We start from the raw sequence: 27,023 nt of genomic DNA, 5'->3' as shown, positions 1-27,023 counted from the left end.
AATTTGTAAAATTTTACAAACGTGTTCTCCCCTGACCACGTAACTGCTCGGCAAAGTTGTAATGCCGAGACTCCTCGGGCAGCCGCCCAGGATGAGCCCACCTTCCTTGTGGAATGGGCATCTACATATTTCGTCTGTGGCAGGCCTGCCACAGAATGTGCCAGCTGAATTGTACTACAAATCCAGCGTGCAATAGACTGCTTAGAAGCATGAGCACCCAGCTTGTTGGGTGTATACAGTATAAACAGCAAGTCAGACTTTCTGACTCCAGCCGTCCTAAATATATATATATATATATATATATATATATATATATATATATATATATATATATATATATATATATATATATATATATATATTTTTAGGGCCCTGACCACGTCTAGTAACTTGGAGTCCTCCAAGTCCCTAGTAGCCGCAGGCACCACAAGAGGTTGTTTCAGGTGAAAACGCTGACACCCCTTTATGAAGAAACTGGAGACGAGTCCCAGTTCTGTCCTGTTCAAATGGAAAATTTTAATATGGGCTTTTGTAAGACAAAGCCGCCCATTCTGACAATCGCCTGGCCGAGGCCAGGGCTAACAACATGGTCACTTCCCATGTGAGATATTTGTCAATAGCATGGTCACTTTCCATGTGAGATATTTCAAATCCACAGATTTGAGCGGTTCAAACCAATATGATTTTAAGAAATCCCAACACTATGTTGAGATCTCACGGTGCCCCTAGGGGCACAAAAAAGCTGTATATGCAATACATCCTTTACAATCTGGACTTCAGGAACTGAAGTCAATTCTTTCTGGAAGAAAATCTACAGGGCCGAAATTTAAATGTTAATGAACCCCAATTTGAGGTCCAAAACACTCCTGTTTTCAGGAAGTGTAGAAATCGACCTAGTTGAATTTTCGTCGTGGAGCCTTCCTGGCCTCACCCACGCAACATATTTTCACCACATGTGGTGATGACGTTGTGCGGTCACCTCCTTCCTGGCTTTGACCAAGGTAGGTATGACCTCTTATGGAATGCCTTTTCCCCTCAGGATCCGGCATTCAACCGCCATGCCGTCAAACGCAGCCGCGGTAAGTCTTGGAATAGACATGGTACTTGCTGAATCAAGTCCCTTCTTAGCTCCCCAGGCCCTTAGTCCTCTGTGAGCATTTCTTGAAGTTCCGGGTACCAAGTCCCTCTTGGCCCATCCGGAGCCACTAGTATAGTTCATACTCCTCTATGTCTTATAATTCTCAATACCCTGGTTATGAGAAACAGAGGAGGGAACACATACACAGACTGGTACACCCACGGTGTTACCAGAACATCCACAGCTATCGCCTGAAGGTCTCATGACCTGGCGGAATACCTGTCCCGTTTTTTGTTCGGGCGGGACGCCATCATGTCCACCTTTGGTCTTTGCCAACGGTCCACAATCATGTTGAAAAACTTCCCTATGAAGTTTCCACTCTCCCGGGTGGAGGTCATGCCTGCTAAGGAAGTCTGCTTCCCAGTCGTCCACTCCCGGAAAGAACACTGCTGACAGTGCTATCACATGATTTTCCGCCTAGCGAAAAATCCTTGCAGTTTTCACTGCCCTCCTGCTTCTTGTGCCGCCCTTCTGTTTACGTGGGCGACTGCCGTGATGTTATCCCACTGGATCAATACCGGCTGACCTTGAAGCAGAGGTCTAGCTAAGTTTAGAGCATTATAAATTTGCTCTAAGCTTATTTATGCGGAGAGAATTCTCCAGACTTAATCACACTTCCCTGGAAATTTTTTCCCTGTGTGACTGTTCCCCAGCCTCTCAGGCTGGCCTCCGTGGTCACCGGCATCCAATCCTGAATGCCGAATCTGCGGCCCTCTAGAAGATGAGCACTCTGTAATCACCACAGGAGAGACACCCTTTTCCTTGGATATAGGGTTATCCGCTGATGCATCTGAGGATGCGATCCGGACCATTTGTCCAGCAGATCCCACTGAAGAGTTCTTGCGGGAAATCTGCCGAATGGAATTGCTTCGTAATAAGCCACCATTTTTACCAGGACTCTTGTGCAATGATGCACTGACACTTTTCCTGGTTTTAGGAGGATCCCGATTAGCTCGGATAACTCCCTGGTTTTCTCCACTGGGAGAAACACGTTTTTCTGGACTGTGTCCAGAATCTTCCCTAGGAACAGTAGACGTGTCGTCGGAAAAAGCTGCGATTTTGGAATATTTAGAATCCACTCGTGCTGTCGTAGAACTACTTAAGATAGTGCTACTCCGACCTCCAACTGTTCTCTGGACCTTGCCCTTATCAGGAAAGCGTCCATGTTTCTTTTAAGAAAAATCCTCATTCCGGCCATTACCTTGGTAAAGACCCGGGGCGCCGTGGACAATCCAAACGGCAGCGTCTGAACTGATAGTGACAGTTCTGTACCAGGAACCTGAAGTACCCTTGGTGAGAAGGGCAAATTTGGACCTGTAGGTAAACGTCCCTGATATCCAGTGACATCATATCGTCCCCTTCTTCCTGGTTCGCTATCACTGCTTCGAGTGACTCCATCTTGATTTGAACGCTTGTATGTAAGTGTTCAAATATTTCAGATCTCACCGAGCCGGTTGGCTTCAGTACCACAATATAGTGTGGAATACTACCCCCTTCCTTGTTGTAAGAAGGGTACTTTGATTATCACCTGCTGGGAATACAGCCTGTGAATTGTGTGAGGGGGAGACGTCTCGAATTTCCAATGTACACCTGGGATATTACATGTAGGATCCCGGAGTTCCCTTGCGAGTGTTGCTGAAACTCTTGAGATGACCCCCTACCGCACCTGAGTCCGCTTGTACGGCCCCAGCGTTATGCTGCGGACTTGGCAGAAGCCGTGAGGAGCTTCTGTTCCTGGGAATGAGCTGCTTGCTGCAGTCTTCTTCCCTTTCCTCTCCCCCTGGGCAGATATGACTGGCCTTCGCCCGCCTGCCCGTATGGGGACGAAAGGACTGAGACTGAAAAGACTGTGTCCTTTTCTGCCAATATGTGACTCGGGGTAACAAAAGGTGGATTTTTCAGCTGTTGCCATGGCCACCAGGTCCAATGGACCGCCCCTTTATACGGCAATACTTCCATATGCCGTCAGGAATCTGCCTCACCTGACCACTGTCGTGTCTTCGTCTGGCAGATATGTACATCACATTTACTCTTGATGCCAGAATGCAAATATGCCTCTGCGCATCACACATATATAGAAACGCATCCTTAAAATGCTCTATAGACAATAAAATCCTGTCCCTGTCAAGGGTATCAAAATTTTCAGTCAGGAAATCCGACCAAGCCCCCTCAGCGCTGCACATCCAGGCTGAGGCGATTGCTGGTCGTAGTATAACACCAGTATGTGTGTATATACTGTTATGATATTTTCCAGCTTCCTATCAGCTGGCTCCTTGAGGGCGGCCGTATCTGGAAACGGTAACGCCATGTTTTTTATAAGCGTGTGAGCGCCTTGTCCACCCTAAGGTGTGTTTTCCAACTCGCCCTTACTACTGGCGGGAAAAAGGGTATACCGCCCATAACTTTCTGTCGGAGGAACCCCACGTATCATCACACACTTCATTTAATTTATCTGATTTAGGCAAAACTACAAGTAGTTTATTCCCACCCTACAAAATACCCTTATTTGTGGTACTTGTGGTATCAGAAATACGTAACACCTCTTTCATTGCCCTTAACATGTAACTTGTGGCCCTAAAAGGAAAAATACGTTTGTTTCTTCACCGTCGACACTGGGGTCAGTGTCCGTGTCAGTGTCTGTCGACCGACTGAGGTAAATGGGCGTTTTTACAAGCCCCTGACGGTGTCTGAGACGCCTGGACCGATACTAATTTGTCCGCCGGCTGTCTCATGTCGTCAACCGGCTTGCAGCGTGTTGACATTATCACGTAATTCCATAAGTAAGCCATCTTCTGGTGTCGACTCCCTAGAGAGTGACATCACCATTACAGGCAATTTTCTCCGTCTCCTCACCAACATTTTCCTCATACATGTCGACACACACGTACCGACCTACAGCACACACATACAGGGAATGCTCTGATAGAGGACAGGACCCACTAGCCCTTTGGGGAGACAGAGGGAGAGTTTGCCAGCACACACCAAAAGCGCCATAATGTATATAACAACCCTAGAAGGTGTTGTTTCTATATATGGGCTCTTAATATATAATTATATCGCCAATTTATGCCCCCCTTCTCTTTAACCCTGTTTCTGTAGTGCAGGGGAGAGTGGGAGCCTTCCTCACCAGCGGAGCTGGTCAGGAAAATGGCGCTGAGTGCTGAGGAGAATAAGCTCCGCCCCTTTCACGGCGGGCTTTTCTCCCGGTTATTAGGAAAACTGGCCTGGGTTAAATACATACATATAGCCTTAATGGCTATATGTGATGTATTTATTTGCCAAATAGGTATTTATATTGCTGCCCAGGGCGCCCCCAGCAGCGCCCTGCACCCTCCGTGACCGTGTCAGTGAGCCGTGTAGCAACAATGGCGCACAGCTGCAGTGCTGTGCGCTACCTCTCTGAAGACTGTGAAGTCTTCTGCCGCCTGTTTCCGGACCTCCGTTCCGCCGTCTTTCTTCAGCGTCTGTAAGGGGGATCGGCGGCGCGGCTCCGGGACGAACCCCAGGCTGACCTGTGTTCCGACTCCCTCTGGAGCTCAGTGTCCAGTAGCCTAAGATCCCAATCCATCCTGCACGCAGGTGAGTTGGAGATCTCTCCCCTAAGTCCCTCGTTGCAGTGATCAGCAGGAATCACTGATTAGAAACCTAAAAAAAAAACTTTACTAAACAGCTCCTTAAGAGAGCCATCCAGTTTGCACCCTTCTCGGACGGGCACAAAAACCTAACTGAGGCTTGGAGGAGGGTCATGGGGGGAGGAGCCAGTACACACCATGTGACCTAAAAAGCTTTTTAGATGTGCCCTGTCTCCTGCGGAGCCCGCTATTCCCCATGGTCCTGACGGAGTCCCCAGCATCCACTAGGACGTTAGAGAAATGAGAATAGGCGCCTCCTAGTGCATTATCTCACATAAATCGTGACCTCCACCTATAGTAACACCCCAGTGAATTCAAGGTGTACCTTGGATGGTGGAATTCCAACCACCTAATTGAATCGCATAGTACCACGTATCTCAATGTGTAATGGGGATACTTCTCATCACAATAATCCTGGTGGTGCTGCTCCCCGGTTTAAACCTGTACCAATGCTGTCTTTTTACACTATGAAAAGACATCCCTATATATAGAGATCACTTTAGGATTTTTTTTAGGGCAGGGTGCTGATCACTGAGGAGGGCACATTTTTGGTGTGACGCTTTGCGCACAAAGCATAGCGCATATGTCTATAGTTGTTGTACATATATTTTACGCTTAGTGTATCATATACCGATACATACATATAGGAGACCCATGTAACACCCAACATCTGTACTGAGAAAAATACTGTATATGTCCAGTCTTCTTGAAAGAACGGCTGTAGCATATAAATAAGTAGATAATGAAGGTTTCTTCCAGTACTGAAGTAGTTCTAATCCTTATGTGTTATAAAACAGAAAAGTTAAGCAGAGGGTTAAAAATAATAAGATTTTACTTACCGATAAATCTATTTCTCGTAGTCCGTAGTGGATGCTGGGGACTCCGTCAGGACCATGGGGAATAGCGGCTCCGCAGGAGACAGGGCACAAAAGTAAAAGCTTTAGGATCAGGTGGTGTGCACTGGCTCCTCCCCCTATGACCCTCCTCCAAGCCTCAGTTAGGATACTGTGCCCGGACGAGCGTACACAATAAGGAAGGATTTTGAATCCCGGGTAAGACTCATACCAGCCACACCAATCACACTGTACAACCTGTGATCTGAACCCAGTTAACAGCATGATAACAGCGGAGCCTCTGAAAAGATGGCTCACAACAATAATAACCCGATTTTTGTAACAATAACTATGTACAAGTATTGCAGACAATCCGCACTTGGGATGGGCGCCCAGCATCCACTACGGACTACGAGAAATAGAATTATCGGTAAGTAAAATCTTATTTTCTCTGACGTCCTAGTGGATGCTGGGGACTCCGTCAGGACCATGGGGATTATACCAAAGCTCCCAAACGGGCGGGAGAGTGCGGATGACTCTGCAGCACCGAATGAGAGAACTCCAGGTCCTCTTTAGCCAGGGTATCAAATTTGTAGAATTTTACAAACGTGTTCTCCCCCGACCACGTAGCTGCTCGGCAGAGTTGTAATGCCGAGACCCCTCGGGCAGCCGCCCAGGATGAGCCCACCTTCCTTGTGGAATGGGCCTTGACAGATTTAGGCTGTGGCAGGCATGCCACAGAATGTGCAAGTTGAAATGTGCTACAAATCCAACGAGCAATCGTCTGCTTAGAAGCAAGAGCACCCAGTTTGTTGGGTGCATACAGGATAACAGCGAGTCAGTTTTCCTGACTCCAGCCGTCCTGGAAACCTATATTTTCAGGGCCCTGACAACATCTAGCAACTTAGAGTCCTCCAAGTCCCTAGTAGCCGCAGGTACCACAATAAGCTGGTTCAGGTGAAACGCTGACACCACCTTAGGAAGAAACTGGGGACGAGTCCGCAGCTCTGCCCTGTCCGAATGGACAATCAGATATGGCTTTTTTGGGACAAAGCCGCCAATTCTGACACTCGCCTGGCCCAGGTCAGGGCCAACAGCATGGTCACTTTTCATGTGAGATATTTCAAATCCACAGATTTGAGCGGTTTAAAATGTGATTTGAGGAATCCCAGAACTACGTTGAGATCCCACAGTGCCACTGGAGGCACAAAAAGGGGGTTGTATATGCAATACTCCCTTGACAAACTTCTGGACTTCAGGAACTGAAGCCAATTCTTTCTGGAAGAAAATTGACAGGGCCGAAATTTGAACCTTAATGGACCCCAATTTGAGGCTCATAGACACTCCTGTTTGCAGGAAATGCAGGAATCGACCGAGTTGAAATTTCTTTGTGGGGCCTTCCTGGCCTCACACCACGCAACATATTTTCGCCACATGTGGTGATAATGTTTTGCGGTCACCTCCTTCCTGGCTTTGACCAGGGTAGGAATGACCTCTTCCGGAATGCCTTTTTCCCTTAGGATCTGGCGTTCCTCCGCCATGCCGTCAAACGCAGCCGCGGTAAGTCTTGGAACAGACCTGGTACTTGCTGAAGCAAGTCCCTTCTTAGCGGCAGAGGCCATGAGTCCTCTGTGAGCATTTCTTGAAGTTCCGGGTGCCACGTCCTTCTTGGCCAATCCGGAGCCACGAGTATAGTTCTTACTCCTCTACGTCTTATAATTCTCAGTACCTTGGTTATGAGAAGCAGAGGAGGGAACACATACACCAACTGGTACACCCACGGTGTTACCAGAACGTCCACAGATATTGCTTGAGGGTCTCTTGACCTGGCGCAATACCTGTCCAGTTTTTTGTTCAGGCGGGACGCCATCATGTCCACCTTTGGTCTTTCCCAACGGTTCACAATCATGTGGAATACTTCCCGATGAAGTCCCCACTCTCCCGGGTGGAGGTCGTGCCTGCTGAGGAAGTCTGCTTCCCAGTTGTCCACTCCCGGAATGAACACTGCTGACAGTGTTATCACATGATTTTTCGCCCAGCGAAGAATCCTTGCAGTTTCTGCCATTGCCCTCCTGCTTCTTGTGCCGCCCTGTCTGTTTACGTGGGCGACTGCCGTGATGTTGTCCCACTGGATCAATACCGGCTGACCTTGAAGCAGAGGTCTTGCTAAGCTTAGAACATTGTAAATTGCCCTTAGCTCCAGTATATTTATGTGGAGAGAAGTCTCCAGACTTGATCACACTCCCTGGAAATTTTTTCCCTGTGTGACTGCTCCCCAGCCTCTCAGGCTGGCATCCGTGGTCACCAGGACCCAGTCCTGAATGCCGAATCTGCGGCCCTTTAGTAGATGAGCACTCTGCAGCCACCGCAGAAGAAACACCCTTGTCCTTGGAGACAGGGTTATCCGCTGATGCATCTGAAGATGCGATCCGGACCATTTTTCCAGCAGATCCCACTGAAAAGTTCTTGCGTGAAATCTACCTAATGGAATCGCTTCGTAAGAAGCCACCATTTTTCCCAGGACCCTTGTGCAATGATGCACTGACACTTTTCCTGGTTTTAGGAGGTTCCTGACTAGCTCGGATAACTCCCTGGCTTTCTTCTCCGGGAGAAACACCTTTTTCTGGACTGTGTCCAGAATCATCCCTAGGAACAGCAGACGTGTCGTCGGAAACAGCTGCGGTTTTGGAATATTTAGAATCCACCCGTGCTGTCGTAGAACTACTTGAGATAGTGCTACTCCGACCTCCAACTGTTCTCTGGACCTTGCCCCTATCAGGAGATCGTCCATTTTCTTTGAAGAAGAATCATCATTTCGGCCATTACCTTGGTAAGGACCCGGGGTGCCGTGGACAATCCAACCGGCAGCGTCTGAAACTGATAGTGACAGTTCTGTACCACGAACCTGAGGTACCCTTGGTGAGAAGGGCAAATTGGGACATGGAGGTAAGCATCCCTGATGTCCCGGGACACCATATAGTCCCCTTCTTCCTGGTTCGCTATCACTGCTCTGAGTGACTCCATCTTTATTTGAACCTTTGTATGTAAGTGTTCAACTATTTCAGATTTAGAATAGGTCTCACCGAGCCGTCTGGCTTCAGTACCACAATATATTGTGGAATAATACCCCTTTCCTTGTTGTAGGAGGGGTACTTTGATTATCACCTGCTGGGAATACAGCTTGTGAATTGTTTCCACTACTGCCTCCCTGTCGGAGGGAGACGTTGGTAAAGCAGACTTCAGGAACCTGCGAGGGGGAGACGTCTCGAATTTCCAACCTGTACCCCTGGGATACTACTTGTAGGATCCAGGGGTCCACTTGCGAGTGAGCCCACTGCGTGCTGAAACTCTTGAGACGACCCCCCCCACCGCACCTGAGTCCGCTTGTACGGCCCCAGCGTCATGCTGAGGACTTGGCAGAAGCGGTGGAGGGCTTCTGTTTCTGGGAATGGGCTGCCTGCTGCAGTCTTCTTCCCTTTCCTCTATCCCATGGCAGATATGACTGGCCTTTTGCCCGCTTGCCCTTATGGGGACGAAAGGACTGAGGCTGAAAAGACGTTGTCTTTTTCTCCTTTATACGGCAATACTTCCATGTGCCGTTTGGAATCTGCATCACCTGACCACTGTCGTGTCCATAAACAACTTCTGGCAGATATGGACATCGCACTTACTCTTGATGCCAGAGTGCAAATATCCCTCTGTGCATCTCGCATATATAGAAATGCATCCTTTAAATGCTCTATAGTCAATAAAATACTGTCCCTGTCAAGGGTATCAATATTTTCAGTCAGGGAATCCGACCAAGCCACCCCAGCGCTGCACATCCAGGCTGAGGCGATCGCTGGTCGCTGTATAACACCAGTATGTGTGTATATACTTTTTAGGATATTTTCCAGCCTCCTATCAGCTGGCTCCTTGAGGGCGGCCCTATCTGGAGACGGTACCGCCACTTGTTTTGATAAGCGTGTGAGCGCCTTATCCACCCTAAGGGGTGTTTCCCAACGCGCCCTAACTTCTGGCGGGAAAGGGTATACCGCTAATAATTTTCTATCGGGGGAAACCCACGCATCATCACACACTTCATTTAATTTATCTGATTCAGGAAAAACTACAGGTAGTTTTTTCACACTCCACATAATACCCTTTTTTGTGGGACTTGTAGTATCAGAAATATGTAACACCTCCTTCATTGCCCTTAACAAGTAACGTGTGGCCCTAAAGGAAAATACGTTTGTTTCTTCACCGTCGACACTGGAGTCAGTGTCTGTGTCGACCGACTGAGGTAAAAGGACGTTTTAACGCCCCTGACGGTGTTTGAGACGCCTGGACAGGTACTAATTGGTTTGCCGGCCGTCTCATGTCGTCAACCGACCTTGCAGCGTGTTGACATTATCACGTAATTCCTTAAATAAGCCATCCATTCCGGTGTCGACTCCCTAGAGAGTGACATCACCATTACAGGCAATTGCTCCGCCTCCTCACCAACATCGTCCTCATACATGTCGACACACACGTACCGACACACAGCACACACACAGGGAATGCTCTGATAGAGGACAGGACCCCACTAGCCCTTTGGGGAGACAGAGGGAGAGTTTGCCAGCACACACCAAAAACGCTATAATTATACAGGGACAACCTTTATATAAGTGTTTTTCCCTTATAGCATTTGAATATATATAGTCATATCGCCAAATAAGTGCCCCCCCTCTCTGTTTTAACCCTGTTTCTGTAGTGCAGTGCAGGGGAGAGCCTGGGAGCCTTCCCACCAGCATTTCTGTGAGGGAAAATGGCGCTGTGTGCTGAGGAGAATAGGCCCCGCCCCCTATTTCGGCAGGCTTCTTCTCCCGCTTTTCTGAGACCTGGCAGGGGTTAAATACATCCATATAGCCCCCAGGGGCTATATGTGATGTATTTTTAGCCAGAATAAGGTACTATCAATGCTGCCCAGGGCGCCCCCCCCAGCGCCCTGCACCCTCAGTGACCGTTGCTATGAAGTGTGCTGACAACAATGGCGCACAGCTGCAGTGCTGTGCGCTACCTTATGAAGACTGAAAAGTCTTCTGCCGCCGGTTTCTGGACCTCTTCACTTTTCGGCATCTGCAAGGGGGTCGGCGGCGCGGCTCCGGGACGAACCCCAGGGTGAGACCTGTGTTCCGACTCCCTCTGGAGCTAATGGTGTCCAGTAGCCTAAGAAGCCAATCCATCCTGCACGCAGGTGAGTTCACTTCTCTCCCCTAAGTCCCTCGATGCAGTGAGCCTGTTGCCAGCAGGACTCACTGAAAATAAAAAACCTAACAAAACTTTTACTCTAAGCAGCTCTTTAGGAGAGCCACCTAGATTGCACCCTTCTCGGCCGGGCACAAAAATCTAACTGAGGCTTGGAGGAGGGTCATAGGGGGAGGAGCCAGTGCACACCACCTGATCCTAAAGCTTTTACTTTTGTGCCCTGTCTCCTGCGGAGCCGCTATTCCCCATGGTCCTGACGGAGTCCCCAGCATCCACTAGGACGTCAGAGAAATATAGGTACAAAATAAGTCTGTTCTTCTACTAGGGAAATAGTGTAAGCAGTACATGCTCACTGCTTACCCTGTTCTTTCCCTCTTTATCAGAATGCTGTGTTATACAGGAGCCACAGCAGTGATGTCATTTCCTCCTTTGCTATCCCATTCGCAGAGGACAGAAATTGTGTTCCAATTTCAGAGGTGGGCAAGGAGTAGACCACTGCATTGTAACATGCACTCTGACTGTTGCATTCTGTATACAAGGGGGTGATTTCTGGTCCTGCAGGGTGCACTGAAAAAAGGGCAGGGTGCTTTTTCACATTTGAAAAACGGGCAGGGTGCAGCACCCTGCTGAAACAGCCTAGAAGGAACACTATATATATCTCCCATCTCTTTACTTGAATCCATATTATTAAAGCCATCAAGATATTACAATATCAAAATTAAAGTACACAATAAGTCAGTCATTCAAGTCACATCTGCAGACTGCTGTACATTCAATTAGAGTTGATTCATTTCATTTCAGTGCTGGTTATAGCGACAAACCAATATTCTATAGGGCTAAAGTCTAGGTCACAGCTTTAGAAGTAAGTTACCTGAGCTCCTCAATTTGTGAGATCCATTTTAAGTAAGATAGATGCCTCTCTACTTCATTTATCTGGTCTATAAGTGCCCCTAAATCTTCCATCCATGGGCCAGCCTCCGCCAGGTGCTTGCTGATTGATTCAGTCACAGTGGCTTCTCTTTCCAGAAGAGAAGAAAGAGAAGACTTTGTTTTTTCGGCATTGTTTAAAGCAGCCTGAATTCGTTTGGGAGCTTCGGAAGAGACAGTAAGAACCTGAAGATAAGATGCACAATTTCATCACATACAGGGTTTATAAAAGGGTCTACACAGGTTCTACTATTAGAAAGATTCTATCACATTCACGCAGTTTTTGTGCACATTTCACACTGTTTCTCCAAGTAAAGTCTCTGAGAGTCACAAATAAATGGTAAAATTATTACATGCAGATACTTGCACAGAATTTTAAGTCATTGTGAAACATCAGTGCCCCTGTGCAAAGCCAGCTCTGTAGTTCATTATGACACCACTGATTAGTGTACAGTAACAACTCAACCAGCCACATACACGTCAAGAGCAGAAGCCTGTTGTGTAGAGGCTGGAAGGGATTACGGGAGGTACATTCAGGTATATATGTTACTGCATGTAGAACTAAATCTCCAGAAACAAATACACGTAAGGTGCATGCATTGCATTGTCAAAACATAGATATAGGTCACATGGCCCCTTTTAATGGCATCACCCCCTGACCACCTTTCAGTATTCTGCCTTCTCTGAGTAGATCTTCATATGAATGTTTCCAATTGACTTTACAACTAGTATACAAATATTTGTTTTAACCAAAGCAAAAGGAACTGAACATTTAGGGGTATATTCAATTGCAGTCGAAAAGACAGCAGTTTTCGACTTTTTAAGGTCGAATCCTGATTCGACCTATTCAAAGCTTTTCGACAAGTCGAGGCATTCGACTTGTCGAAAAGCACGTGGATCGGCGGAATAGCTGCCGATCCACGTGTTGATGTAGAAAACGGGACCAAATCAGACAGGTTTTGGCCCCGTTTCGACCATCTCAATCAGACATCAAAATGATGTCAGAATGAGATGGACCCAGAGGCGGCGAGGGGACAGCCGGCGGGCACACAGGAGAGATCAGCACTACAGTAGCGCTGCAGCTGGATGTCACTCACCCGCCCGACCTCACGGCAGCTTCCACCCGGCTCCAGCACGCTGCTGGAGCCGGGTGGAAGCTGCCGTGAGGTCGGGCGGCAGAGTGACATCCTGCTGCAGCGCTACGGTAGCGCTGATCTTCCTGTATGCCCGCCGGCTGTCCCCCCGCGGCTCGCCCCCCTTCTCCTCCTCTGCGTCCCATCTTAATTTGACTTGGGATTGTGACCGACGGGGTACTAACTACATCCCCAGGAAATCCTTATCAATGATGACAAAGTGTAATAGGATAAAGCTCATCACCGACTTCTAATATCACTACCCTAACTGATGCCTACGTTTTCTAATATTCCTGTTTTTAAAATGGGATTGAATACCTGCTCTTCCAAGTGTTTTTTCTCTTCAGCAATCTTTTCAATAAACCTCGCAACTTTCCGTAGGGACTTGAAATCATTTCCAATCTCCTTCTCCACAAACTCGCAGACATAAAATGGAAGATCACACGTGCTCGGATCAGACCACTCTAAGACCTCATTTGATTTCTCCGGGTCACTGTTACTTGGTTTGTCCATTTGTTCCTCATTCTCTGAAGATGCCATATTTGACCAATGTACAATTGTGAGAAATTGTCAGCACCTGAAAAGAAATTTCCCTTTATGCTCCACTACTTTACATGGCATGATGACATCAGTCTAGACTGTGCTTTACTTTTATAATAGCTATTCCTATATGGGGTGGATGTATCAATGATTGAAAACAGTTAAGAGGACCAGTGGAGAAGTTTCCCATAACAATAAAATAAGAATTTACTTACCGATAATTCTATTTCTCGTAGTCCGTAGTGGATGCTGGGGACTCCGTCAGGACCATGGGGATTAGCGGCTCCGCAGGAGACAGGGCACAAAAGTAAAAGCTTTAGGATCAGGTGGTGTGCACTGGCTCCTCCCCCTATGACCCTCCTCCAAGCCTCAGTTAGGATACTGTGCCCGGACGAGCGTACACAATAAGGAAGGATTTTGAATCCCGGGTAAGACTCATACCAGCCACACCAATCACACTGTACAACCTGTGATCTGAACCCAGTTAACAGCATGATAACAGCGGAGCATCTGAAAAGATGGCTCACAACAATAATAACCCGATTTTTGTAACAATAACTATGTACAAGTATTGCAGACAATCCGCACTTGGGATGGGCGCCCAGCATCCACTACGGACTACGAGAAATAGAATTATCGGTAAGTAAATTCTTATTTTCTCTGACGTCCTAAGTGGATGCTGGGGACTCCGTCAGGACCATGGGGATTATACCAAAGCTTCCAAACGGGCGGGAGAGTGCGGATGACTCTGCAGCACCGAATGAGAGAACTCCAGGTCCTCCTCAGTCAGGGTGTGCCCCTGACCAAGTATCAACTCAGCAAAGTTGTAAAGCCGAGACCCCTCGGGCAGCCGCCCAAGATGAGCCCACCTTCCTTGTGGAATGGGCATTTACATATTTTGGCTGTGGCAGGCCTGCCACAGAATGTGCAAGCTGAATTGTACTACACATCCAACTAGCAATCGTCTGCTTAGAAGCAAGAGCACCCAGTTTGTTGGGTGCATACAGGATAACAGCAAGTCAGTTTTCCTGACTCCAGCCGTCCTGGAAACTATATTTTCAGGGCCCTGACAACATCTAGCAACTTGGAGTCCTCCAAGTCCCTAGTAGCCGCAGGTACCACAATAAGCTGGTTCGGGTGAAACACTGACACCACCTTAGGGAGAAACTGGGGATGAGTCCGCAGCTCTGCCCTGTCCGAATGGACAATCAGATATGGGCTTTTTTGAGACAAACGCCGCCAATTCTGACACTCGCCTGGCCGAGGCCAGGGCCAACAGCATGGTCACTTTCCCTGTGAGATATTTTAAATCCACAGATTTGAGCGGTTTAAACCAATGTGATTTGAGGAATCCCAGAACTACGTTGAGATCCCACAGTGCCACTGGAGGCACAAAAGGGGGTTGTATATGCAGTACTCCCTTGACAAACTTCTGGACTTCAGGAACTGAAGCCAATTCTTTCTGGAAGAAAATCGACAGGGCCGAAATTTGAACCTTAATGGACCCCAATTTGAGGCCCATAGACACTCCTGTTTGCAGGAAATGCAGGAAACGACCGAGTTGAAATTTCTTCATGGGGCCTTCCTGGCCTCACACCACGCAACATATTTTCGCCACATGTGGTGATAATGTTGTGCGGTCACCTCCTTCCTGGCTTTGCCCAGGGTAGGAATGACCTCTTCCGGAATGCCTTTTTCCCTTAGGATCCGGCGTTCAACCGCCATGCCGTCAAACGCAGCCGCGGTAAGTCTTGGAACAGACATGGTACTTGCTGAAGCAAGTCCCTTCTTAGCGGCAGAGGCCATGAGTCCTCTGTGAGCATCTCTTGAAGTTCCGGGTACCAAGTCCTTCTTGGCCAATCCGGAGCCACGAGTATAGTTCTTACTTCTCTACGTCTTATAATTTTCAATACCTTGGGTATGAGAAGCAGAGGAGGGAAGACATACACCGACTGGTACACCCACGGTGTTACCAGAACGTCCATAGCTATTGCCTGAGGGTCTTTTGACCTGGCGCAATACTTGTCCAGTTTTTTGTTCAGGCGGGACGCCATCATGTCCACCTTTGGTCTTTTCCAACGGTTCACAATCATGTGGAAGACTTCCCGATGAAGTCCCCACTCTCCCGGGTGGAGGTTGTGCCTGCTGAGGAAGTCTGCTTCCCAGTTGTCCACTCCCGGAATGAACACTGCTGACAGTGCTATCACATGATTTTCCGCCCAGCGAAAAATCCTTGCAGTTTCTGCCATTGCCCTCCTGCTTCTTGTGCCGCCCTGTCTGTTTACGTGGGCGACTGCCGTGATGTTGTCCCACTGGATCAATACCGGCTGACCTTGAAGCAGAGGTCTTGCTAAGCTTAGAGCATTGTAAATTGCCCTTAGCTCCAGTATATTTATGTGGAGAAAAATCTCCAGACTTGATCACACTCCCTGGAAATTTTTTCCCTGTGTGACTGCTCCCCAGCCTCTCAGGCTGGCCTCCGTGGTCACTTTTTACTCTAAGCAGCTCTTTAGGAGAGCCACCTAGATTGCACCCTTCTCGGCCGGGCACAAAAATCTAACTGAGGCTTGGAGGAGGGTCATAGGGGGAGGAGCCAGTGCACACCACCTGATCCTAAAGCTTTTACTTTTGTGCCCTGTCTCCTGCGGAGCCGCTAATCCCCATGGTCCTGACGGAGTCCCCAGCATCCACTTAGGACGTCAGAGAAATTAGCTTTGAGGCTACTACTATAAAATGATAGGTATATGCTGATTGGTTGCTATGGGCAATTCCTCTGAAGATCCACTTGTCTGCTCTTTTCACTGCTTGATATATCCACCCCTTCCGTCATTACTATTCATTGTGACCAGCAATATCCTTGCTACTGCTCTTGCAAAGGTGGACCTACAGTATCACATACTTACATAATAAAATTATACAGACATAACAATAGGCAATTTAAAACCAACATTTATAGAGTGCAATTAATGTCAGCAAGAAATTATCTTGTGTCCACATAATTAATAATTACCATTTACACAGTAGAACCCCAATTTTCTGATTTAAATGAGGTGAGAGGTTGCCTTGAAAATGAAATCACAGTTAATTAAAAAATAAAAAGTAGCCTATGGTAGCTAGTGTTTTATGTTTAGCTGTTGATGTGGACATTGTGTAGAGCAAAAAGTGGATTATAGTGCATAAAGCTGTATTACCAGAAATGAACACACAGCCTAGCTCCACTACTCTAGAGAATAATTTGTGATATTAGGGTACCATATTCTAGCGTGATGTAAGCAGCTGAATACTGTGTCAGACTGAACTGAACACAGGTACAAGTGTCCGGCAGTAAAATACGGTAATACGCAATAAGTTTGAAATATTGCAAGATATTTTCAAAGTGCATGGATGGGTGGAGAACCTTCACCTATGCCAGTGGTTCTCAACCTGTGTGCCGTAGCACCCTGGGGTGCCACAAGGCCAGTGATCGCGCTAAGTCGAAAAAAAAGTGGGTCCCAGGGACCCCTCACTTTTAAAAATTGGGGTCCTACCTGTCCTTTTCTGGTTTCCATCGGAATGAAGGTTCTTATTAATCTTCTTAATGATTCAAATATAAAAACACACAACTTGATTTGGACACTACAAAAGTGCTGCGAGGGGTGTAACAATCCTGCTGGGCTGTGTAGCATACAGGACACTCTGCACCAGAAGTGTAACTAGACATTTTGGCGCCCTTTGGCAGAAAGTGAATTGGTTCTCCTCCTCCCATATTCCAAAACATGGAAGCATGGACAGTGCGCGCCGAAAAATGTATGGGCTTGGCTTCGTGAGGAAGGGGCGTGGCCACATAGTGCCAATTCACATTGCGCCAGGTAGAGGAGCACGTTATACACACTGTGCCAGGTAGAGCACATTATATACACTGCACCAGGTAGAGCACTTGGACACATTGCAGCCATCTCCTCATACCCCCAGACACCCCGGGAATCCCCCACAGCAAGTCCAGCCACCACCTGCTTGTGTTACCGGCCCCGCTGCATAAGACGTGACACTCAGTCTCTCACATGTGGCTATACCATGACCCCCGTGGAAACCCGGCAGCAGCGTTTACAGACAGTCAAGCCACATACCAGCTGACATCCACTGCAGTAGCACTTATGACTCACTCATCCACCGCGGCGGCTATAACATGCTTCACAGTCCCCTTGCACCACGCGACCATGACGGAAAATAGCAAGAGTCCAGTGGCAGCCACCATCCCAGTCCCTCCTAGACGCTGCGGCAACCCCCCACAACAAGCCCAGCCACCACCTGTGACACTCTCAGCTACTCATTCACCGGGCCTCCGCCGCGGCTATAACATAATCACCCGGCGACCCAAATGCACAGACTCGCGGCGCAGGGATCTCTTCAGGCGAGGGAGCTGCGCCATGCCCGGACCCAGAGGCGCCAATGAGGAGTGGAAAGGCTCCACCTCCTCTGTTTAAGTCTTGCAGCCAGGACGGCAGCTACAGACTCGCAGGTTTTTGCGATCACTGAAGGCTCTTGCAGGGGTGCTTCGGGTTGGTTGTCAAGGACCAAATTAAATTATTTATAGCCAAAGCGATAGGCAAAAACCAGTGCTAGTGGCTGCCAATCATAAAACATGAGGACAATCAGACGTACAACTGTGCACCACCACATAACTGACCCTATGGTTGACAGGTAGGCACAATCTACTTCATTTTATTTTATTTTTTTGTAAATATATCCTTTTATCCTAGGGGTGCCATGAAAAAACTACTGATACTCTAGGGCGTCGTGATTCAAGAAAGTTGGGGAACCACTGACCTATGCAGTAGCAAAAATAAAGTATACACTCTATACATACCGTACATAATTATTTATACACAGTTTCTAATATAGTGCAGCAAATTACGTTGTACTTTACAACTGGAAACAACAGTGATAAATCAAAACTGGGTTATTACAGACAGTTACAGATGTAGGAAGGCTTTGCTCACAAGCTTACAATCTATATGGAAATAGATAAATCAGGATTTTGGTACTTACCGATAAATCCCTTTCTCCGATTCCACAGGGGCCACTGGAGTGTAGTTACAATGGGGAGATAGTTGGTAGTATTGGGAGCTGGCACTTTAAAAATTCTCACACTGTGGCTAGCTCCTCCCCTACTATCTCCCCTCCAAGCCAGTCTACGTTAAACTGTGCCCGAGGAGAGCTGTAGTAACCAAACCGTAAGGCAGAGGAGGTTAGCGACGCCCTGTAAACCAGGCGAACACAAACTAAACCTGGAACGGAAGCTGACAAAAACCAGGCTAGCCGGAACCCAACAAGCAGTCATATGGTGATCTGCAAACCGTTAATCAAACAAAAATCAGGAGAAACAGCGCTGGGCGGGCGTCCAGTGGCCCCTGTGGAATCGGAGAAAGGGATTTATCGGTAAGTACCAAAATCCTGATTTCTCCTTCATCCACTAGGGGCCACTGGAGTGTAGTTACAATGGGGACGTCCCAGAGCTCCCAAAAACGGGTGGGAAAGCGCTGAGAGTCCTGTAAAGACTGCTCGGCCAAACAGTGATGCAGAGGCCGTAAAAGTGTCAAACTTGTAGAATTTGACAAAACGAATGTCGGTTTGACCAAGTATCCGCCCGACAAAATATTCATGGAGACCCCGCGGGCGGCTGCCCATGAAGGTCTTACAATGCGCGTAAAGCGCGCTGAAATGGAAAACGGAGGCTCCCTAGTAACCGCCAAGAAGACTGTCTGATGATCAGATGTATACCACTGTCCAGCCTATGCTGGGACCCCGGCTATTTAGTACGGGAGCATCGTACAGAGCAAAGAAGAAAAACACTTCATCGAATAGCCTGAGACCTCTGTAGAGAGAGTTGGCGAGCCCTGACAACATTCAGAGAGGATTGAAAAACACTAGTGTCAGATTTATATGAAAAATGGACATCCCCTCTGGAAGAAACGACCGCTGAAGCCGAAGCACAGCCAGAGGAGTTGCCAATAGAGTACTCCCTGAACAAGAGGCCGAACTTACTGCCGCTAGGCTAATATCATTTGGAAGAAAAGCGAAAAAGGCAGAGACCTAAAATTCCGGTCAGTGTGGTTTGAAGCGCAGCGGAGCAAAAACCTCCCAGAGAAACCAAAGATGAATGGTAACTGGAAGAAGGGGGAAAAACCCCTTTTTTCCTTATTATGTCCTATAAAGTTTTCCAAAAGTGGCAAAATCGAGAAGAGGTAACAGACTTTTAGCCTACAGCACCTGGTATTCCCAGGCGGTCTCCCATCCAAGTACTAACCAGGCCTGACCCTGCTTAGCTTCCAAGATCAGACGAGATCGGGCGTGTTCAGGGTGGTGTGGCCGTAGGCTCTGAAGTCGGGGCCCAGTAGGCCTAACCGAACTAGGGAACTCCTCCCTTCTGAGGTCTCGTGAACAGTCACACGGGTCAATGAAACCAGTGTAAGATTGAACAAGGAGAAAAAAGGAGCCTGTTGAAGTAGACAGTCCAGTCGAGGTAGGAGCCACGGCTCCTCTACTGACAACAGGCGTATCTGTATCTTCAAGTCATGCGTGGCCCAACCAGCGCCACCGAGAGGACTAGCACGCATAATCCCCTCCTGTGTTACTGAACATGAAGTAGAAATAGAAAAGGAGGCAGGATAGAATAACCAGAAAACTCCCCGGAGCCGAGGGCCTCCACGGCTACTGCCGCCAGAGCTCACGTCCGAGAGTAATAAAGGGTTAAAGAGTCAGTCAGAACGCCCTGAGGTCGATCCGAAATCTCCGCCCACAGCTGACCAGCTGACAAAACTCCGGGGCATGTTCCCTCACCCAGGAGTCTGACCTGGTGGCTTGATCTGGAAACAAGATTGTTGTCCCCCGCTCCGAGAGGAATGGAGGCGACCCTTCATTGCGTCGCAACTTGACTGAAGTAATAGAGTCTCTGGTGCCGAGGAATGAAAAGAACCTCTGACGGACCGTGTTGAGAAACGTCTATGCGGAGCATAAATTGGATCTGTGTCGAATCCGAAACTCCTGGATCCTCCGGATATTCAGAAGCCACGTAATGTACAGAGTGGGATAGTAGCAGTAAATTGTCCCATTAGGGAAACAACGTCACCCACTGCCCTTGAAAAAGAGTTATTCTGTGATCTTCCTAAACTCTGTGGGAGCGGAAGAGAGAAGAGGAAAGGACTGACAGTGAAAATGAGAATCCTGTTAAGGGGGAATCTGAGAAAAGCCTGTCCAACGGAAATCAGTAAACAGGTATCTCTGAAGACAAGGGACACGTAAAACTCCCTTTCTTGTTCCAACTAGCAATCACAGACTAAAAGGATTGTAAGGCCAGAATAGGCCTGTCCGAGCCACTTGGCTTCGGAACGTGAAAAGAAAACAAAGGCCTGAGAACTGTCCTAATTCAAATGATATGTGAAAAACAGGGATCAACACCCTTTGCGGTTAGAAACCTATGGAGCGCAGCCTGCAGTATGACTTTCTTGTCATCGTAAATCGGCCGACCCATGCCGAGGGACTCCTGAGACGGTTGTAACCGCCCAAGCCTTCTCCCATCGACCTGCGCCTACCCTGGGACCCTCCAGGTGGTAGGAAAGTCTGTGTAATGGGTGTATAGGATGACATTAAATCAAACTGGACCGAGGATGTTGAACCTCTGCTTCAGCCTTTTTACCCTGAGAACCCCTGGCGACGAAGATATCACCCGTGTGGAGTCGAAAGCCTGAAAAGGCACGGAAAAAACTAAAGGAAAGACCAGTAAAGGTCTGTCTTGGAACTGGGGCAGTAGTAGGAGAAAGCAAAATGGACCTACCTCCAATGGTTCAAGAAATCCTGCAGAAAGTTCCTTCCCCAGAACCATCTGCCCCGTAGGATTTCCTGTTCCTCTGTCACTGTCGCAGCCCCAGAGGTCGTCGGGTTAAGACAGCCCAAGCGAAGATGCAGGGTCCGAGTCTGTAGACGTGGAGACCTCCAAAGAACAAAGCAGAATCGTGATTCTGACCTGTACCAAAGTATCAATTGATCCTGATGCGAAGCATCCTGTAACCTAGAGGACAATCGTTCCCCAACCTACCTGCTCCGGACACGGTATAACCGCGCTGCCGCATATGTCGATGGATCCCTGAGCAAGGTTGCCTCAGGAAAACGGCGGCTTGTTGGACTGACGATACATCGAGGGGTATACCCTAGAGAGGTTCTGATACCATCTCCTGCCATCTGCGGGGAAAGGATAGGAAAACAAACATTGTTTGATACCTGATACTGTGTATTCGGGTGTCTGTCGGCCGCCTACCGGAGCCTGCCCAGCTCATCCGAAACTGGACCAGTCGCTGTCATTTCGTCATTGGCGTGGAACCTTGATGGACTTGACGTGTCCTCCTCCTTTACCTGCAGTATCAGATGAACTGCTGTATAATGTACCTGGATATTCTGAGACACTGGTTCAGATCCACAGAAAACAGACATCCGTAATGCATGGAATGTTAGCAAGGTTCCCTTTTGGAAAGGTGAAATGACGTACAATCTGGTTAACAGTGACATTACCTGTATAATCTGAGCTGTTCAAACAGGAGTGTCCTGCAGGTGTGCGGAGGGCTAAGCAGATGGCTCCACCGCATACTTCACACCTAAGAGGGAATTCTTCGACTATCCCAGGTGAGACAAACGACAGGAGAAAAGGTGGGTTAAATAAACACAGCCCTATGCAAGGTCTGCACTATAATGTGTGACCGACCCGATTCAAATAAACTTTCTGGAGCAGCGGAGACCTGAACCAGTAGCGCTGCGCAGTGGGACATGAGTCTTAGCCCTAGGCTTTAGGAGCTCTCCTTAAAGTTTTGTTTGGATTCAAACCCCTGTTCAGATACCCTTACTAGCGTATTGAGCCACAGCGCTATTTGTCTGATGCCTTACACACATTCCCCAATTACAAATAGCATTAGTAACTAGTGACACCAAGGAATAATAAAGGGAAGGCAACACCCCGCCCTGTATTTAGTGTACCGCTAATTAAGGTGCACCAGACGTTTCTCGGAGGTTCCGCTGGCTTTTCAAAATGGTGACCAGCCTGTGAGAAAAGATGGGGGAAAATGTTATGTGGCAAGGTGGGATATTCTGTTATTAGAAAACATTGCGGAAGTGTTTCTTTTATCCCCTATATATGGTATTGTATGGATATATCTATATACATACCCACACACACACACACACTTAAAAATATATATTATATATATATATATATATATTATATATATATATATATATATATATATATATATATATATATATATATATATATATATATATATATATATATATATATATATACACACATACAAACATAATTATATATGTATATATACACACACACCACCGTGAAACCCACCGGGTAGATAAATACTATCTATGTGAACCCAATAGGGTAGATAAATACTGTGTATTTGTAGGTAAATAAATACTGCACAGTAGATTATTAAATTATTAATGAGCTGAGTCCCAGCTCCTGTAATAGAGCAGATTTCCTGATTTGCATGTAGGGAAATGCTGGGTAGAGGACTCTACTGCAGGAGGAATGTATCTATATTTCAGCAGCATGAAGTATCGAAAAGTTACAAACTCCAGAGCCAGGGTCTGTTGCCTAGCGACAGTGAGACCTGGGAGCCCGCTGAGTAAAGCGGGTTTACTCACCCCTCCTTGCAAAGAAATCCTCCCTGCACAGCCAGGAGAGGAATGAGTCTTCAGTGCGAGCACACACTGGAGCGGCGTGCTGCAGCGGCGCGGGGAGCGGAGAGAGCCCGCCGTACAGAGCGGGAGTTAGCTCCGCCCCCCCTGCCTCGGCGCGCAAATGTTATCCCCCGGCCGCCTTGCTGCGGTCGGAGTAAATGTAACCCACTGTTTGTTGCTGCCGTCTGCATATTGTAATATATGCTGCGGCCGGGGATCGGTGCTGAGAGTCTGAGCCCGCCGGACGGAGCGGGAGTTAGCTCCGCCCCTCTGCTCCGGCGCCACTTATACTTTAAAATCAGTTTTTGACCCGGCTGCCTGTAAGCTTGTCTGTGCGGCCGTGTAAATGTTTATGACCCGGCTATCACCCGGCTGAAGAGCACTGAGCCCGCTTACAGAGCGGGCTGAAGCTCCGCCCCCCACATAATGGCGCCAAGTGTGGCTCTTTCTGCTGCAGTCTGGTCATCTATTCACTGAGCTACCGCAGCCATATAGATTTCAAACACTGTTCTTTAAGATAGAGTGGGACTTGAACCCAGGACAACTGGTTGTAAGTCAGAGGCTCTCACCACCAGGCTAAATCCTGGGTGGATTAGAAACACAGTAAAGACCATCACATCTAAGAGTCTCACTCTGTAAAATCACCCATCAGTCTGGAGGGGGGGGGGGGGGGGGGAGATTGTACTCACCGCTGTCCTTCTGATGGAGTGGCTCCAACACGCGCCGCACGCAGCGGTGTCCGGCCGGAATCTTCTGTGATGGAGTGGTCCCGACACAAGCCGCACGCAGCGGTGTCCGACCATTTTTTATACTCACCGCTGCCATGCTGCCGGAATCTTCTGCTGGATGGAGTGGCACGCAGCGGTGTCCGCCAACTCAGGAGAGCTCAGTGTCTCCCTCAGCCGGGGCCCATCCCTAGCCGCACGCAGCTGCGATGGGACCCCGCCGGCAGCTCCCGCGGTGTAGACTGGCAGTGGCAGAGCTGCCAGTCTGTGAGTGTAAGTTAGAAAAATAAAATAATAAAGAAAAAAATAAAAATTTCTTCAGCTAAACCCAAGTGAACCAGCTCCCTCGGGCACTTAACTAAGACTGGCTTGGAGGGGAGATAGTAGGGGAGGAGCTAGCCACAGTGTGAGAATTTTTAAAGTGCCAGCTCCCAATTACTGCCTACTATTTCCCCATTGTAACTACACTCCAGTGGCCCCTAGTGGATGAAGGAGAAAAAGAGATTATGTTTACATACAACTACAGCTCAGCAAAGAGGGACCAGTGTAAAGGGGGGTACACACGGAGAGATCCGTGCTTAAAATCTAAGCAATCTTGCTAGATTGCTTAGATTTTAAGCACGGATCTGCCGTGTGTATGCCCTCCAGCGATAGCGATGCGCGGCCCCGCGCATCGCTATCGCCGATGCTAGATTGAGCCTGCATGCAGGCTCAATCTAGCGGGTCGCTCACTTCACCGTTGTGTGAAGTGAGCGGCCCCCCGTCGGCTTTCCCCCTCGCTCAGCACATCGCGCTGTGCTGAGCGGGGTGAGAGATGTGTGCTGAGCGGTCTGTGTTAAGATCGCTCAGCACACATCTCTCCCGCGAGTACCCCCCTTAAGAGCTTCTGCTCCGCCTATATCTGCAGAGCAAAGGAAACTGTGCTTCTTATTTCCACAGACCATCCAGTATTACTGTTCTCGAGGGGAGATTCTGCACGTATAGAACCCTCAGATTCCATAATATAAGGATATACAACACACAAGGGATGTTAATATATGCAGAAACGCCTGTGAATGATACCCATATAAGTAGTACATTTTTAAATGATCACTTATCTTTATATTTTGCTGCCAAACCTTCTGTGAATAATAATGCAGCATCTAGGTGACACGTTAGATACTATCCTGTTGTACAGTATGACATATAGAAATGAATCAGTCTACGACCATGAATTCATATGGTCACTAGCCTCCACAGTTATGTAGCCCATACACTTGTACAATATAGCATACAATCCTTCGAGATCAATCGCATGAATGTATGCACATATTGACCCACTCCCACTCGGCGGTGAAGTGCCCATCACGTGATTACCATGCGATCTATCACATGGTAGTCACTTTGGCAGTTCAGATGCGATGAAATCGCACTTGAACTGCTGGTGCGATGCTCCGCGATGTCGCGTTTCGGGGCATTGCACAAGTGTATGGGCACCATAACGCTTATGGCTGATATTGGGGGACTATGGTAATAAGTGAAACTAGCTGAAGTACCCGGTTTCAACCGGGCAAGTTTGCTGGGCGGCACATTTGACCCCTTTTCACCACTTTAGGAGTCGTTACCACGTAGTATCCCTGCCTAGTGGGTGGCTGCTCATAACTGTCACATGTTCCAGGGTACGCAAGATATAATTATTGAAAAAACCTGTACTGATAAATCAGTATAATTTTCTCTCCGGGCGCTTTAATTTTGTATTGATAAATCAGTAAATCAGTATTAAATCAGTAAATTTGATTATATTTAATTTTATTTTAATATGTGTTTATTTTACTAATTTGATTATATTAAATTTTATTTATTGATTTAATACCAACACCTGTTAGCGCTGTTTATTTATTGTTTTGTTCCAGGGTACGCGGCAGGTGCACAGAGAGTTTTCAAAGAGCTCAATGGTGATGCATAACTCTGAAACAAAGCAACCAATCACAATGGCCATATAATTCTGCACATCTACGGACCAAAGGGTCAATTTACTAATGCCGGGTACAAACTAGAAGACATTGTTAATGATATGGGCGAATTTGACAGATCGTAACAATCCCGTGCGTCATCAGCGACATCCATCCGTCGGACCTGCATTCGAATGCAGCATTCCCCCCCATATCACTCCATTGTACTTGGGTCCCTCACCTGCGAGGTCACACTGGGTTCACATTGTTTAGAGTGTACTCAGAATAAGCCTTCGCGAGTGATAAAGTGGAAGGAGATAACGTACCAGCCAATCACCTCCTAACTGCCATGTTACAGGCTGTTTGTAAAATGACAGGAGCTGGTTTATCTCCACCCAATGCTTAATACATAGACCATCAAGAGCTTTAATTTGGTATATGATGTGAGCTGCTCAGGCACCGGCATCATGGAAATAAGTCAGTCACTCATAAAAATCGTCCGTAGCTTAATAATAAATAGGTATAAAAGCGCTGTAGGGACGAACATACACGTGCTGTGTTACGCAGACCACAACACATTAAACAAGTGACAGCGAAACGAGCGCACAATAATGACTGTTCCAACCTGCCGGCAGCTTCAACCGTTACCTGTTTACTCGTGCGACCGGGCGGGTGCGCGCCTGTTACTGACCAGCAGCGGCGGCGGTCCCGCGCGCCGGGGAGAGTCCAGAGACAGCTGCAGCCCGCCCCGATCACTTACACACCGCTGCTTCTGCTGCTGGTGACAGCTCAGTCACAGGCTGCACAGCGACACGTCACTTCCTGATTCCTGCACTTTTTCTTTAAATAATCTTTATAGACAATAATGTTATAGCACATATGTGGCATCATCATCATCATCTGGACTCGTCGGAGTAGTAGCCAAAACTGCGAAGGGAATGTGATGGAACTGGTCGTTGACAGCTGTATAACTGAACGAAAGGTGTGCAGCAGGATACTGTACATCATATTTTCCTGACCAACACAGCTTTATTATGAGCTGTTAAAACAGCATCATTTTAATATTACTGTCCTGTTGTTTTTTTTTTTTTTTTCATTAATTAAAGTCTATGGTAATCTATAGGTTTACCACACCATCCCTTTAAACGGGACACTTATGATTTACACAGGTTCTGTGGCTGGCTAACTTCAAACCTGCCTTTCACCTGGTAT

At 47.7% G+C, this 27,023-nt stretch overlaps 1 protein-coding gene and 1 non-coding gene across 3 annotated transcripts in view; both read right to left on the bottom strand.

Annotated features, from left to right (window-relative positions):
- The window catches only part of RINT1 (RAD50 interactor 1), a 95,923-nt gene extending 69,286 nt beyond the window's left edge, over positions 1–26,637 (bottom strand). The window contains exons 1-3 of one of the 2 annotated variants that reach the window (XM_063927036.1): positions 26,437–26,637; positions 13,211–13,469; positions 11,704–11,945 (exon numbers count right to left, since the gene is read on the bottom strand). In XM_063927036.1, coding sequence (XP_063783106.1) covers positions 11,704–11,945; positions 13,211–13,432 — 464 coding nt within the window. In that variant the 5' untranslated portion in view covers positions 13,433–13,469; positions 26,437–26,637. The remainder of the gene's footprint in view (positions 1–11,703; positions 11,946–13,210; positions 13,470–26,436) is intronic. The other variant, XM_063927035.1, reaches the window with a different exon arrangement.
- Positions 19,670–19,788, bottom strand: LOC134936848 (5S ribosomal RNA). The gene has a single exon (XR_010180560.1). It is a non-coding gene; the product is annotated as a 5S ribosomal RNA (ribosomal RNA).
- Positions 26,638–27,023: the final 386 nt, after the last annotated feature.

Source organism: Pseudophryne corroboree, chromosome 6, assembly GCF_028390025.1.
Source record: "Pseudophryne corroboree isolate aPseCor3 chromosome 6, aPseCor3.hap2, whole genome shotgun sequence".
In the NCBI taxonomy this organism is placed as follows: domain Eukaryota; kingdom Metazoa; phylum Chordata; class Amphibia; order Anura; family Myobatrachidae; genus Pseudophryne; species Pseudophryne corroboree.
This window is presented reverse-complemented; position numbering and strand designations above follow the sequence as displayed.